The sequence below is a fragment of the Numida meleagris genome, chromosome 6 (assembly GCF_002078875.1).
Source record: "Numida meleagris isolate 19003 breed g44 Domestic line chromosome 6, NumMel1.0, whole genome shotgun sequence".
NCBI classification, from domain to species: domain Eukaryota; kingdom Metazoa; phylum Chordata; class Aves; order Galliformes; family Numididae; genus Numida; species Numida meleagris.
Window position 1 is genome coordinate 37,141,425 of NC_034414.1, and position 15,408 is coordinate 37,156,832.

The 15,408-nt window shown below is 40.7% G+C and overlaps 1 protein-coding gene across 1 annotated transcript; it reads left to right on the forward strand.

The window, feature by feature from the left end:
- Positions 402 to 14,610, forward strand: FAM177A1 (family with sequence similarity 177 member A1). Its single transcript, XM_021402380.1, has 5 exons — positions 402 to 584; positions 4,129 to 4,305; positions 10,933 to 10,999; positions 11,616 to 11,713; positions 12,490 to 14,610. Exons 1-5 carry the CDS (start codon positions 498 to 500, stop codon positions 12,700 to 12,702), a joined length of 642 nt encoding a protein of 213 aa, XP_021258055.1. The 5' UTR covers positions 402 to 497; the 3' UTR covers positions 12,703 to 14,610.

Below are 15,408 nucleotides of genomic sequence, written 5' to 3' on the forward strand. Positions count from 1 at the left end.
AGGACACCCCCAGTTTGTTTTCTTTTTTTTCCTGTTTCTCTTGTTTCTCCTTGAAAAAGCAGGGGCTGGGGCCTTTTCCACTTTTCTGCTTTTTATGTGTGTGTGAGGTGAGGGGTGAAATCCTGCTTTTGTTTGTGACTTCAGCATCCTGCTGACCCAATGAGGGGAGAGCAGGCTGGGGAGCTCAGTCCGGCCCTGTCTGAGGAGCCTGTTCCTGGTGGCCATCCCCCTAAGCACCCCCTGGCTCTGCCTGCCGCGGTTGGAGGACGCAATGCCCGAGGTGGGGCTCGCAATGGCGCCCAGGACCCGCGCGTTTCCCCCTTCCCCGGGCAGCGGCCTAGAGACTGGAGCGCAGCGGGGCCCAGCAGGCCCCAGTGGCCCTCGCTCAGCGCCCCGCCCCGCCGGGCGGTGTGACGGGCGGCACCGCCCGGTTGCTCGCCTTCCTGGGCCGCGGCGGGCCGCTGCCGCCCTCCCCCGGCGCCGCGGCAGGCGGGAGGATGGAGCAGGGTCTGTCGGCCATCACCCTCTACTGCGCCCCCGCCGCCGGCCCCGCGGGCGCCGCCTGCACCATGGAGCCCGAGCAGGTGAGCGGGGCCACCGGGGAGAGGCGGGGAGAGAAGGGCCCGGCGGCCGTGGAGGCTCGGGCGGGGCCGCGGCGTGCGTGGCCGAGCCCAGCGGGAGGGCCGGTGGTCGCGTGGGCAGCGGCCGGAGCGGCTCTGCTCTTCGTTGCGCTGTAGTTACAGCCTGCAGCGCGGGCACGCACCCGCCGCGTCTTCTGTTTCACGGGCGAACAGCGCCTTACAAATGGCCTGATAAATATTGGATCAGGGCGGCTTTCCGCTTCCAGCCAGCGTGTCAGTGACAGAGCCGAGGTGTCAGAGATCCCTGCCCCGGGCGCACGCGACACCGTGTCTCGGGCGGACTTTGACCTGCAGAACGCTCACTCGCTCGGCAGAAGTCTCCGGCAGCGGCTCAGGCTGTGCGCTCGGTGCTGCTGTGCCGCGCCTTGGCTGTGCGTTGCTGTCCTGAGGCTTGCGGTTCCGAGGGCTGTCTCCCAACCCTTACTTTGTCGTCTTCTGCTTGTGGAAGACTCATGCAGTTTAATTTCACTTGAAACACAGGGTAGAAAGTTAAGGAGAATGCACAGAAAATAAAAATTATACAAATGCAAGCAGGAAGGATAGCACGGGCAGGACTGTCTTGATTGGTATTACAGCCTCCCAGTGACTAGCGCCTTCAGGCCGGCAGCTCTTTGTGATCTGATTACTTGTCCTTCTGGGGGAGTGTGGACGGCACGGACTTGGGCATTTTGGATCAAAAGCTCAGTATGTGACCCTGGGTTCTGACAGACTGGAGGATGACAAAGTGAGTGGTCTGTTCTCCTCATTGCTATTTGCTTTTCTGCTTCCTCTCAATGAAACTTCAGGTTGTTGCATTGTCCTGTTTAGTTGCACTGAGCGCCGCCAGCTGCAGGTGTCCTGACACACTTCATCCTTAATCGTAGTTTATTTGTTTTGGCATTTTGTCTGTGGGCTGGAATTCCGTGATGCTGGGCATTGTACCAGCACAGCTTAAGCGCTCCCTAGTCTGCGTGCTTCTGCCAAAAAGTGAGGTGAGAGGGGGTGAAAGGAGTAATGAGGAAAAGCACTTTGGGATGTAACATTCCCACAGGGAAGGTATGTGTGAGGGTCATAAAGTGAAGAAAAATTCCAAGGGGGCATTTGAAAGGAAAAGGAAATAGAGTGACAGACTTGACAGAGCATCTTCACAACTAAAGCTAACATGGCAGAAAGCACAAAGATAACTAGCCTTGTGTTTAATAGCTGGCAGTATGGAAGCCAAAGTAAATGTTTGTATAGCATTTATTTATGTTATACCACATGCCGGGGCTTTCAGGACCTGTGTAACGTGGTGGTGGGGATAGGCCTTGGAAGAAAATGAAATGGCAACCTGAGCAGAGCTGAGCACATGAGGGGTGATCTGCACGACAGCTCCCTGTGTTGGAAAAAGAAGATAAATGCGCAAGGCCTCAGACAGAAGATACTGTTGTATTTGGCTATAAAGTGAGTCTGGGTGATAATTATAGGTTCGATCTGTATTGCACCATTTTTGAGCAGACCCTGTTGGGAAGAGAAATAAAATGCACTGATGCTGGGGTTCTGCTTGCAGCTGGGAAAGGTGGCTTTTGTTAGGGTTTTGCACGTGAAAATTAAAAGGACAAATGCCACAGTGATGACTGGAAATAACATCTAGGTTTGCTGCCCATGTAATAATCAAATCAACAGCCGATGTGTTTTATTTTATTAAATTAATTTAGTTCTCTGAAGCAGATTACGAAGGGAAATGTTTCATCGTTCCTTGATGACTCTTTTTTGTGTTGGACTACATTTGTCCAAAATGTACCGGCACTGGCTGTGCTGAGCTCCTTACCACAGGTAATGTAAGACGGGTACAGGATGCATTGAAAAGTGTACAGCTTCCATAGAAAGAGAATTAAAGCTTGCTCTTAAACTTTAAAAACTTACTATGCTATTTTTCTAAGCTAAAAGATATTTGAAGTAATTGAGTTAAATGAATGAAAATCAGCAGGATTTCTAGGAGCTTGTAGTGAGGGTCACCGTTATTGACCACAATAAATAGTTATAAGAAATAGTGCTCTTCAGTACTGTGACTAACCATGAAGAATGGAATCACTGTACTGTGCCAGTAAAGAAGTGTGAAATTTTCATAAGAGGCCAATTCTGTGGTGCTCTGTGCTCCAAAAAACACAGAACCAACTTGCAGTGAGTGGTGCCTACCCTCACAGCGGCACAAGGGATGCTCCCTGTGCTCAGGCTATTCCACTTTTTCAGCACTCAGATTTCTGTAGCTTTGCTGTTCTACTACTGCTGTTTCCAGAACTGAAACTCAGCAGAGAGTCTCCACTAGGCCGAGGGCTGTCAGCTTTGTGTTTCTGCATGGAAATGTAATGCCATTTCAGCTGGATTATACCATTGAAAACTTCATTCTGGCACTTCATTCTGCTTCATTCCTCCAGAAACATCACAGAATGTGCCACGGTAGCTAAAGAAACAATGCAGGAAGCCAAAATGACTTGCAGTTTTCAGAAGCTGCAGTATGAGGGCTAGAAGGGATGATGAATGTGTGTACTCCTTCTCCGCATCATCAGGCCTGGCACGTGATCGGTGTGTTCCCTCCCTCTTCTCTGGGCATGAGAAAAATCCATTGCCTGGAATGAAGGAGGCAGTTCTGCCCCCCGCCTTCACCTATCCCACTGCACTCTGCCTATTCGTTTTTCTAGTGAACCCAGCATAAGCGACAGGAAGAGAGACACTGTGTTTAGGATTAAGGGAAATCCTACAACTGTGTGTTAAAAATACATGTTTTTTACTAATAATTGTGATTTGTGATCTATGAAGATTGCTAAGGTTGTATAGACAAGTAGTCAAAAACAGGAACATGTCCATTTTTTGTGAACTTAATTCTATGTACGCATGCATACATTACCTTCCCTAAGTTCCTTATGATATGCTTCTACAATACACGCGCTTGTGCACTTTTAAAAAACTGCACGGTACATTAAAAGCAACTGGCTAACACATCTCCTGTGTCCTTCTTTGTATGAAATATACTATTTCTATATTATTCTATACTATTCTATATTATACTATTTTATATACTACTTCTATGTAGTATTTTCAAAACACATTTTGCATTTGTTGCAGTAGTATTTAGAAGTTCTACCAAACTGAAGGTTCTCTTTTGATGGACACAATACAATGCTTACTAAAATTCTCTGTCCACAGGAGTTGTTATCCTAAAGAATTATGGACTGGCCTTTGAACCAGAAGTAAAGCTTTCCCAGTGCTTTTTTAAAAACCTGAAGACTGCATTGTAGTAGTCAGCAGCTGGAAGAATAAACTCATACTTCTCTTTTCATCGATCCTTGCCTGCTAAATTAAGTGTTCTTTTTTCATGGTCCCTTGTACTAATGGTGATTGCTGATGTTGTATATACTAAACAATCTACAATTCTTGAACATATCATGAAATTTTTAAGGGAAAATCCAGTTTTGCAGCTCATTGCATAGAAGTGTACTTGAGATAATTTTTTTTTTCTTCTCTATAGCAACTTGCAAATGGAGACAGAGGCTTTGAGAATGTGGAGCTGGGTGTCATAGGAAAAAAGAAGAAAGTTCCAAGGAGAGTTATTCACTTTGCAAGTGGAGAAACAATGGAAGAATATAGCACAGATGAAGAGGAAGATGAACAAGAGAAAAAAGACCTGTTGCCTCCTGTAGATCCTGTAAGTATTTCACTTGATACATTTCTGCTTACTGGTTTATTGGATAACTACTTGCATTTTTTCTTTTAGTTTTCTTTTAGTCACAAATTTGATTTGGTGTATAAAAGATTCGGTCAATTCAGTTGGCTCAAGGTACTGAGAAATCTCAGAAGTATTTCTGAGAAGTTTTGTCACATCCATCTCTGCATCTTTCCACATCACCAGTCTTGTGTTTCTTTTAGATAGCCCCACAAACTGGTATTCCAACTATTTCTTCTCTACCCTCCTAAAATTGTTTTCCCATAAATTGAGTCGGCAGTCCTGTTCTCTGCCTGACTGTGGGACTCCATTCCTGGCCTTCTCTGGTCTTGCTTGCCTGTACTGAGCTTGAAGTGGGGTCCCGGAAATTGGCTGGATCTTTCCTCATGTGCTGAGTACGGTCAAGTGGCTGGGGGTCGCTGCATTGTGCAGTAGCCAGCCTGCCTGTGCACTGCAGGCAAATACCTCTTTAGAGCTGCTTGCTCCTACGCTTCAGATGAGAGTCTTTGCGCACACAGAAACCGGTGCTCTTTTCTATCTGACATAAGCATTGCTGTTGAAATGACTTGTGTACCACTGTTTGGGAATCCATGATTAAGAGATGTTGTGTTTAAAGCTTGCTATTTACTGTATGACTAGCTGCTGTATTTATCGGTGTGAGCATCTTTCCCAGGGATGCAAAAGGGAGGGACTTCAGAGAAGAGTTAGACCTTCTGCTCATTCTCTTCTGAAGAAGTGATAAGGCCACAAGGGGTCTGCTTTGCGAAGGACTGTTGATCAGTTCTTTTTTCCCTCTGTAAAATTAATGTAGCTTGAAGAAGTAGTAATAGTTTGAGGACTGAGCTGCTATGAGACTATGGAGAGCTGGGACTGGGGCTCTGGGGGATTCATGTATAAAGCTGTTGTGTTCAGTCTTGGATGGACTGATGGCTTTGGTAGTTCTTTCTTGTATACAAAGAAAAGTAGCATTAACCTGAGAGCAGTTGTATCAGTACAAAAATGCATGTCAAGTTTACACATTAATTAAAGCATATTTAACTTATAAACAATTAATAGATGATAGATGTTAAGATACATTGTTGGGTATTTTTTTGGTTGTTTTCTTTCTTCCCCTCAAGGGTTTATAACAGAAGTGCAAGAATTGTGAAACCTACTGAATATTACAGTAACATTAATGTATCTTCAGACTCAGATCTGTTCCTCACAATGAGGGCTCTGTCAGATATTCATAGATACATACAGATTTTTTTTTTTTCAATTATAATTAGCAGGGGACTAGATCTGAGTAATTTCTCTGTCATTTCCTCTCAGTAGAACAATTTCACTGCATTAGCATGATGGAAGGCTCGCGGGACTTGATGTATGTGTTGTGAGGCTAGAAAAGTACATGCTGCTGTACAAATGGACGCTTAACTAAAAAGTCCTCAGATATTCACAGCTGCCAAGAGTTGTGTGTAATCATACTCCTGCTTTCCTAATATGAATTTTATTCTGAATACCAAAAAGCATATTGTATGGTACAATTAAAATTGCTTTATTCCATTATAGTTTATGAAGTATTTAATTTTTATTACTTTTTTTTTAATAATAAAAAACCTTCTAAAGCAGAATACTTTATTGTGGAGCACAGTATGCCCTATTAAGCATTGCTTTTTACCTTGGCAGAATAAACTTGATTAGACCAAGGGTTGCCATTAAGTGAAGTTTACCTTATCTGCTGAATGCTTCATGTATCCCAACTGAGCCAGTGAATTGAAGAAATGTTAGTCCAAGCTGAGCTTTGATGTTTCAGCCAACAGCTGCCTTGAAAATGTTTTTATTGTAGGATTTCTATAAAAGCAATTAAGTAGTCAGTTTGCTGGGACCAGCATGTCTAAAACTTGTTATCTCGGTTGGGATACAAAAAAGTATGTTGCAAATAATAGCTGTTCCTGGTCCAATTTATTTTTAGAAAAAGCACATAATATTTGGAGTAGAAACTTTAAATCATGAAAATTCAAAGCTCAGCTGGTATTGGCAGAGTAGTAGGTTCTGAGTGAGTTTAAGAGAAACAAATATTTTGCTGTGTTGTAAAGAAACTTCTTCAGTAACTATAGTTTGGTTTAATTACACTGCAGAGCTATGCAGACAATGGCAATGTCTTTCATACTAAGCGAAGTAACATGTATGTATTCTGATAATATGACAACTAAAGAACTCCATATGATGGGCTGATGCCACCTAAACCAAAACAAATTCTCATAAAATACTGAGTCTTAAGTTTTTCTTTGAAGCAGTGATTCTGACACTTCTGTAAGTCAGTGTTCAGTTCATTGCTGTTCTTGGATCAGAGTGGCTAGTCTGTTGTGGTTTTTTACGACGAAGTTGAATCCAAAACACAGGGCATGCTTACTACATTTTTCTGATTTCTTTTTTTAATATAACTGCTTTTTTTTATTATTAGTGTTCTCCTTCGCCTCTTTGGTGTTTGCAAATGCTTTGTTCAGAACTGAATCTTCTATCCAAAAATGTAATTTATATTGTAAATTTCTTTTGATTCTGTCCACCAAAACCTTTTCCTAACGGACTCTGGAAGATAATCTTTCTGCTTATCCCTGGATTGCCACTTTGTTGCCTTCACCTATTAGGTGAGTAGGCAGAAATGACTTTGCAGAGCAACTATAAGCAACTATATAGCTGTTGGTTGTAACCTTAGCATTCATCCTGAGAACATTTCAGGAATACAGCTCCAGAGCAGATTAATTTTGTTGGAAAGATTGAAAGATATTCTTACAGGAAGATTATTCAGATGTCTCTCAGTTAAAACACGCTTAACTTCATATAGGAAAAAAGCATTATTTTATGGTATCGAGAACTCAGAAAGTCTAATTTTATTTTAAGAATTTGGGAACAAGGGAGGAAAAACAGTCAATGACAGAATAATTGCTACTCATCATATGATAGATGCTTTTTCTGATGCTCCTCAATCTTCTTTTCACGGGCTTGTGACAGCAGTTTCACCTGCTGTTCATTATAGGACTCGTTATACCAGTGACTAGTCAATCAGTAATTAAACTCCTTAAACTTGCATCTTGACACAGTAAACAATGGAAAATTATCTATTTGGCAATATTTAACTCATAAAACATAATTTGTTTTGTCTTAAATCAATAAGTGATTCTTTACCTCATTTTGCCATTTTCTCTGAGGAAAAACACACACTCCAAACAAAAAAAACCCCAAACAAACAAAATCAACCTTAAAAAGAAACAAAAACCAACCAAAACAAAAAAACAAGGCTGCAAACCTACATTCTTTGGAAAGCTCAAAAAGTGTTATTAGGGACTGAAATCTGGCAAAAATAAATATGGATGTGGATTGTTTATATGGCACATTCAGAAGTTCAGCAGAGCGTGTCTGCTCCCTTCAGCAGCCCCACACTAGGAAACAATATCATGTTCTGTTGCTGAATCAACCAGCCCTCTTGGTTTTATCAGTGGATGAATTCATTATGTTAATTCCTACTTAAAATGCAGTGCGCTAACACCTTCTGTACATGGGCTTGGACAGATCATATTATAGTGGGGTTTTAGATTAGAATTGCACACTAAGATGTTTTGTAATTTAAAATCAAGTGTAAATAACCATTATGTTTTTAATTTAAAAAAAAAACAAAATTATATCACGATAGCAAAATACTGTAGTTAAGCACTGTAGAAACATATACTTAAGAGAATGATGGTAGGAGAAATACTGTTCCCTCATATTAAACTAGTTTCCCGCATTCCATTCAAGAAATACAGTATTATCTGTCCTTGTTTTGATTACATTGAACATTAAGGCTTCTCTGGACAAAGAAGATATATAACATCTGGATGTGCAGTTCTTACTGAACTGACTTTGGTACTGTAAGACCTGACTTTGGTACCATTTTCCAGTGTCATTCAAGGAATTAAAGATACCTCACATAGTAGTGTTAATTTGTATTCAGCTTTTGCATAACATTTATGTTCTTATCACCCATAAGGTTCTTGTTCTCTCCAGTACCTCCTCTCAGCTCATATTTGGCTTTCTTGCTTACGCATCCGAGATTCTGTCAGAAGCTGCCCAAACTTACCTTGAGGAACTAAGAAATAAAACAGAGGAGAATTCATTTATCCCAGATGTGTTCCCATGTTCCTGCTTGTTCTCGGTAGCGTTCAGTCTACAAGGCATTTCATTTTTACTGTTGAATTTTCATTATGTGGTTTCTTTTGGCTTTATATTGCCTTTTGAGACAGTTGAAAGAATGTTCCTTTTTTAAACTACCAAGGCTGGCACAAAAATACTGGACTGAGTGAAGAAGTATCTAGCTAGGCTAGAGACACGTGTTGTAGGAAGCAGAGGTTTGTATAAAGTTGAACTTAGAATTACTTCTAATCTCAGCAAACTGTTCTTTAATTGCGGTGAGGGAATAGTAGAAATAGAAAGCATCTCTGCGCCTGCAGAGACTCAAATTTAATGTCTGTGGTACTGCAATAGGACATTAGAATATTCTGTGTCTGATTTACTTCTGTCACATTGAAGCTCAGCTTCTCTTTTTATCCTTAAATATTAAAGGAGCTCTTGTAGCTTCTTTCTTACTACTGCACAGAAGGCTTTTGTTTGTCCTGTGCGCTGTGTGAGTGCTTTTTAACCTTGTCACCTTGCTATGAAGGACTGTACAAAGGCTTGTCAATGCCATTATTTGCACCTGTGGCAACGAGCTTTTCCAGCACTTTGAGTTCTTCAACCGAACAAACTGAGAAATGATTGTTGTTGGCTTGTCTGCCAACTGCGTACGTGATCAACAAGCTGGAGGTGCTTTTGTGTAAGCAGGATAGCAGCTGGTTTTGCTTACACTTTTACCTTGGCAGGACATTTTCCATACCCGTTGCCAAAAATATGTAGCATCTGTTTTCCTTCTGCCCGCCAGCTTGAGCTTCTTGCTTGACAGATTGCACACACGGATGAGATTTCCCCAGAGTCTTCTCTTCTCAGTACCAAACAGCCCTACCTCTCTCATCCTTCCTTCATGTGGAAGATGTTCCAGTCCCTTCACCATCTTAGTAATGGTGCATCCCATCAGGGTTCACAAACTTATTTGTGTCCAGTTTGCTTAAGTATTCTGGAAGCAGATCCTCTTGTACTGGTCTTTCTTACACCACACCTTCCACCTAGTCCTTTAGATTTCTGAAGACCAGTCTTACAAGGAAAGGTGGGATGAAGGCCGTTCTGACTACCACAGACTTTTCCACGTCCTGTGTCATCAGAGCCTCTGCTCCCTTCTGCAGTAGGCCTGCATCTTCCTCTTGCCACTTACACATTTACAGAAGCACTTCTTGTTGCCTCTTACATTTCGTGCTAGATTCAACTCCAGGTGTGCTTTGGATTTCCTAATTCTGTCTCTGAATGCTCAGACTGCTTTATATTCCTCCAGTGTTACCTGTCCCTGCTTCCACCTTCTGTATATTCCGCTTTTTACAGCTGAGTTTGGCCAGGAGTTCCTTGTTTATCAACACAGACCTGGTGGCATTTTTGCCTGACTTCCTACTTGTTGGGATGGATTGCTTGTGAGCTTGGAGTAGATGATTTTCAAATATCAGCTAGCTTTCCTGGACCTCTCTTCTTTCTAGGGCCTTTTCCCATGGGCCTTTTCCAAGCAGATCCCTGAAGAGGCTGAAGTCCGTTCTCCCGAAGCCTCCTTTTGCGTGGCTCCTTCCTCTGAGTATTCTGGACTCCGCTGTCTCATGGTCACTGCAACCAAGGCTGCCTCAACCCTTCCTATCCCCAGTGAGGCTTTCCTCACTGCTGAAGTCCAGTAGAGCATCTCTTCTTGTCTCCTCTGTTACTTGTGTCAAGAAATTGTGGTCAGGAACATGTTGGGTTCATGCCCTGCTGTGTTGTTCTTCCAGCAGGTGTCAGTGTGATGGAAGTCCCCAGTGAGACTGTTTCTAGCTGTGTGTAGCAGGCCTCATCCATTTGCTCTTCACGGTCATTTGCCCTATAGCAGGTACACACTACAGTGTCACCCATAGTCAGTGCTTTAATCCTTACTGCTAAGCTCTCAGCTGGCGCTTATCCACGCCCAGGCAGAGCTCCATGAACTCCAGCTGCTCTTACACAAATGGCTGCTCCCCATCTTTTTCCTCACAGACCTTTTTTTTTTTTTTTTGCTTGTTTGGTTTTTAAACTGTCTTTTGGTGTTCTCTCGTTATTATAATCAGAGAATATTTGGTTAGCTCACTTCTCTGCTTGGCCTGACAGAATTCAGAACATAATGAAAAGTTTTTATAGTTATAAAAAGTCCTTATAGTTATAGGAAATATCTTGGGATTGAGCTGGATGCTTGTTTCCCAAGTCTGGGAGCAGGAAACAAAAAATGGTGAAATTAATGTTCCCAAATATAAACCACTGTTATTTTTTATATCTTGTAGTGATATCTTGCTTCAGGTATATCTGGTCTATACTTACTGTAAAGCAAAAATATTGTGGTAGCTGCAAACAGGTGCCATTGCAGATTCTGATCTACATCTATTTGAGCCTTTGCATGTCTTACTATGTATCTTTAACATATAGCTATACATGTTGTTACTATTTTTCTTGTTACAGACAACGCTTACGTGGGGACCCTACTTGTGGTTTCATATGCTGAGAGTTGCCACATCAACCCTATCAGGTACTGATTCATTTAATTCTTAGTTAAACACATGGAAGAATACTGAGTCACTCTGACAGACTGTAAAGAATCTTTATAGTCTACTGGTCATTTTTTTTCCAAAAGTAGGAATGAGATTGTGGAGTTTTTCCCTTGCTTTAGGCAGTAATGTTATTTATTTATTTATTTATTTATTTATTTTCAATCAACGACTGTTGTATGAAGCATGAATCCTTTAGTTGTTTGGTACCATTAGACTGAAGTGCCTGTATAGTTGGTAGCCATGTTTTTGTCTAATTTTCAGTTAAATTTGAGTTAAAAGCTTAATCTTTAATGGATGCCCTAGCAAAACAAACCTGGATGCAAAGCTAAAGCTGCTAGAATGCAAATGCTACCACTGTCAAGGTTTTCATTAATTTCCATATTCTTTTTTTGCTCATTCTCTTTCTTAAAGAGCAGTTATTAATATATTAAGCTAAGATCTATATATAAGTAGCTTAGCATAGCAGATTTTCTCTTTTGAGTGAAGTACAACGATGGAAAACCATTCAGGAAAGTTGATGCCTTTTACAGCGGAACTGTGTTCAACAACTTGCTTCTATATACCAATCATTTATAAACTTCTATTTGTTTTCAGTGTGTGATTTCCTTGGGGAAAAGATTGCATCTGTTTTGGGAATAAGCACTCCAAAATACCAATATGCCATTGATGAGTATTACAGAATGAAGAAAGAGGTATGTGTGTGAGATTGGGTTCATAAACTTTTTTTCTCCCTACTTATCTTCCCTGGCATTTTCAAAAATAAATTTGTATTCCTGCACTGATTACTGAAATGAAGTTTCAGAACCTCTGTTTCAGCTCACCTTCAGCTTTCACTTGATACATGATTTGTGCTTGCTTATCCATAAGCATTTTCTCATCAGCTTGTCAGTCTTAGAATTGGTTGGGTCCTGACCACTGCTCTGCTTGCTTCTCTTCTGCAACACATTTTAAAGTCAAAAGTGTGAGAAAACTGAAAGGAACACGCTAAGGAGGCAGCTGCCTCACTTCACTCACTTAAAGTAGGTGTACTTTCCAACTCTGAATTTAAGGGTAAATTGAATGTTACGTTACCATTTATTCTAAACCGTAACTAAAAATGAATGATAGGTAGCCAGTGCTTTATGCAAAAAAAATTAAAGCTTTAACACTTTTAACACTTATTTTAACATCTTTTTATTATTAAAATAGCATTGAAATGCTTCATAGAAAGTGGACCTATCGCTACTACTGTTCACTAAAGACTGCTTATCTAGATACATCATTTTTTCTGTGTCGATGTGACACAGTTCAGTCCTTCACTTTAGGTGGTATTTTTTTTTTCCTTAATGGGATTTGTGATAAGCTAGTGACTGTTTTAAAGCAGAACAAATATCCGCATCTTGTAATGGGAACTGGTATGTTCTTACAGAATATAAGTCTTATTTACTTAAAGGAAACAGTAGCTTATGAACCTGGTTGTTTATTTTAGGAAGAAGAGGAGGAACAGGAAAACAAGATGTCAGAAGAAGCAGAAAGACGGCATCAGGAGCAGCAGAGCAAGCCACAAGCTGAAGCTCCTGTCCAGACAGACCAGCCTGAAGCAACAACATGTACTTCCTTTGTGAATGTAAACTTTGAAAATGAGGGAGATAGCCAGTCTGATGTGGAAAACAAACAAGATGTAGTTTCTGTCCCTACTTAAGCGAAAAGCTCTGTGTAGTGTAGGAAATAGGAAGTGTCAGGTGTCATAATCTGGCTACAAGCAGGAAAAATAGGATTATACTTGTTCAGTGTAATACAACTTTTAGCATTCTTATTGATCAGGAGAGAGCTAAGTGATATCTCTTCGTTCTGTCAGCCTAATAAAGGCTGAGGCATTCTGCCAAATTGGCACTTCAGTTAAAATGAAAATTGTACTACAAACATTTGGTCTAAAATTGAATTTCTTGTAAAGCACGTAAAACATTTAAATTGCTGTCTGGCACTGTGGATTGCAGATGTAGTGCTCCTTCCTACTTCTAAATACATATTTCTGATTTGTATGTTGTTTGCAACTTGGCTCTCTATGAATGGATTAATAGGAATCAATATCCTGTAACTCACAAGTCAGTATAGTAGCTTCTGAATTCCCCTGTTTGTTGTCACTACTGTGTGCATGTATCTTTCTGTTACTGACACAAGAGATGTTAGATTTAATGTTAATTAGAGTTATGGGCCCAATGAAACACTTTATTGTTACTCTTAACTTTAAAGGAGGCTATTAAAATCCTAAGTACGTAGGTACTAGTACCAGCACTGCTGGAAGCTGATACTCCTCAGCTGTTCCATTTAGTGCTGTCGTCAAGTACGGAACTAGCGTCAGCACAAGACGCTGTCCCTCTAGATCCAAGGATTAATAGTGAGCCACCTGTTCAAATACTTCTTTGCATGCTCTGAATTGGCATGGAGAGTAAACTTAAGTCTTGCTCAATTATAATGAATGCGGTAGACATTGTGTATGGTACCAACCTGTAACTACACCTTTTTTTTTTTTTGTCATAGGATACCTGAATCAGTGTACCTAATTAACCTGAACAGGCAGTTTGTTTCATGTTCAGTTATGAGTAAGGAATGTACGTACTATTGCAGGTACCTTTTCCCCCCAAGTGCAGAATTCATAAGTAACTGGAAATTATAAAACCAGGCTTATGTATCTTCTTTTAAATGAAAAATAACTTGTTTCAGTATTGAAACAAAACTCATTCTTTTTTAAGTGAAATACAAGTACCTACAGTTTTTAACTACCCCCAATTACCAATTAATGGAATTTATTGCAATGACTGTGATCCTAGTTCTAAGTTATAAAAGGTGAATGGTTTACATTGGGACAATCAGGAGTCACTGCTGCAGACAGGGAAATAAGTAACTGTGTCCCGGTCACTTCCATTGCAGAATATTTGTAGATAAATGAGCAGAAAACTTACACTATGTAGTAACCATTTGAATCATTGTTTCTGTCCTTGAGACTTCAAAAATTTCAAGAACCTTCAGTAAATTTTTCTGTTGGACATCATCATACTTCCCCAGCCTTGTTCCCAGCTAACTAAGGAGCCTGCTGTGACAGCACAGGCCAGGAACCTCGAGCATTAGTTTGCAGAGCTCAGCTATATATTTCAGACAGTTCTCTGAACTAGTATCCCATATAACTCAAATTCATTCTCCTCTCATATGCCCTTCTACACTACAGCAGATCTTCTGAGAAAGATTCAATCACCAGTTCTATTTGATGCTCTGTTCTTTACCTTGTTTTGAATGGTAATACAGAGGGTGCTGACAGCTGTGTAAAATCATTCCACCCTGAACAACTGCAAGGGAGAGCATGGATCAGTACCTGGGGAATATATAGAAAAATAATGGGAGTTCTTGTACTGTGGTAAAGAGAAAGCCTCACATAGCTCAACAGTGAAACCTTTAGAGCTGAAAGATGCTTTGTTTTCCTGCCATGAAATTAATGTCGGTTGTGTTTGTCTTCTTCTGTCCCTACTGTCTGGTATATCAGAAACGCTCTCACGGCCTTGAGGTTAAACTTCTTTGTATAATATGCTGTATTACTCACTGTGCCTTAACTTAATCCTTGTTTTTTTGTTTTTTTTTTTGCAAACTGTTTGAAAGTGGTTACTTTCATAATGGTTTAATTTTTCTGTAAATGCATTAATTGGTTATTTTATATTTAATATAATTTTTGAACTGAAAGTTGGCTGTGGCTTTTCCTTTGGAACTGGGGGGTGGTTGAAATTTTATGCCTGCACACAGAGGTGTAGTGCTTGTTCACTGCTTCCATTTTCCTCGAGTCACACATCCTGGCAGAGCATCCAGGCACTGACACTCAAGACATCTTCATGCCACCCCCCGTTCCTTACAGCTTCATGGAGTATGCATTAATGAACTTGACATTTTCAGCACTATCTCAAAGTGATAAATAGTGCAGGACTACAACCATATCCGGCCTGCACCTTTTCTAATTTCATCTGAAATATGAAACGCTCATGTAAATTTATTAAATCAGTAAAACATTCATTCTTTAACTACTGTTGTAGCTCAGCTATACAATTAAGTTAAATTCCCTGTAATACTTACACAGGAGGTTAAGTTGGTGAAAGCCTTTATACAGGTGTTTGGATTAGTTTTATCCAGACCTAAATCTAGTGCGGTTATTTCTGTCAATGAACCTCTTAAGAAGTAGATAAACAACTAACTGTTGAACCGATGGAATAGTTAGCCCTCTGTTATGCACTTACAGCTAGACATGTAAAGAAGGAAAATGCCTACACTATTTACCTCTTACAGAAGACTTTCGCCTTTAGAGTAGGATGCTTAACAGTGCTGTCATTACACAAAGCCATGCAGAACGCTGTGGCCGAGTGGATAC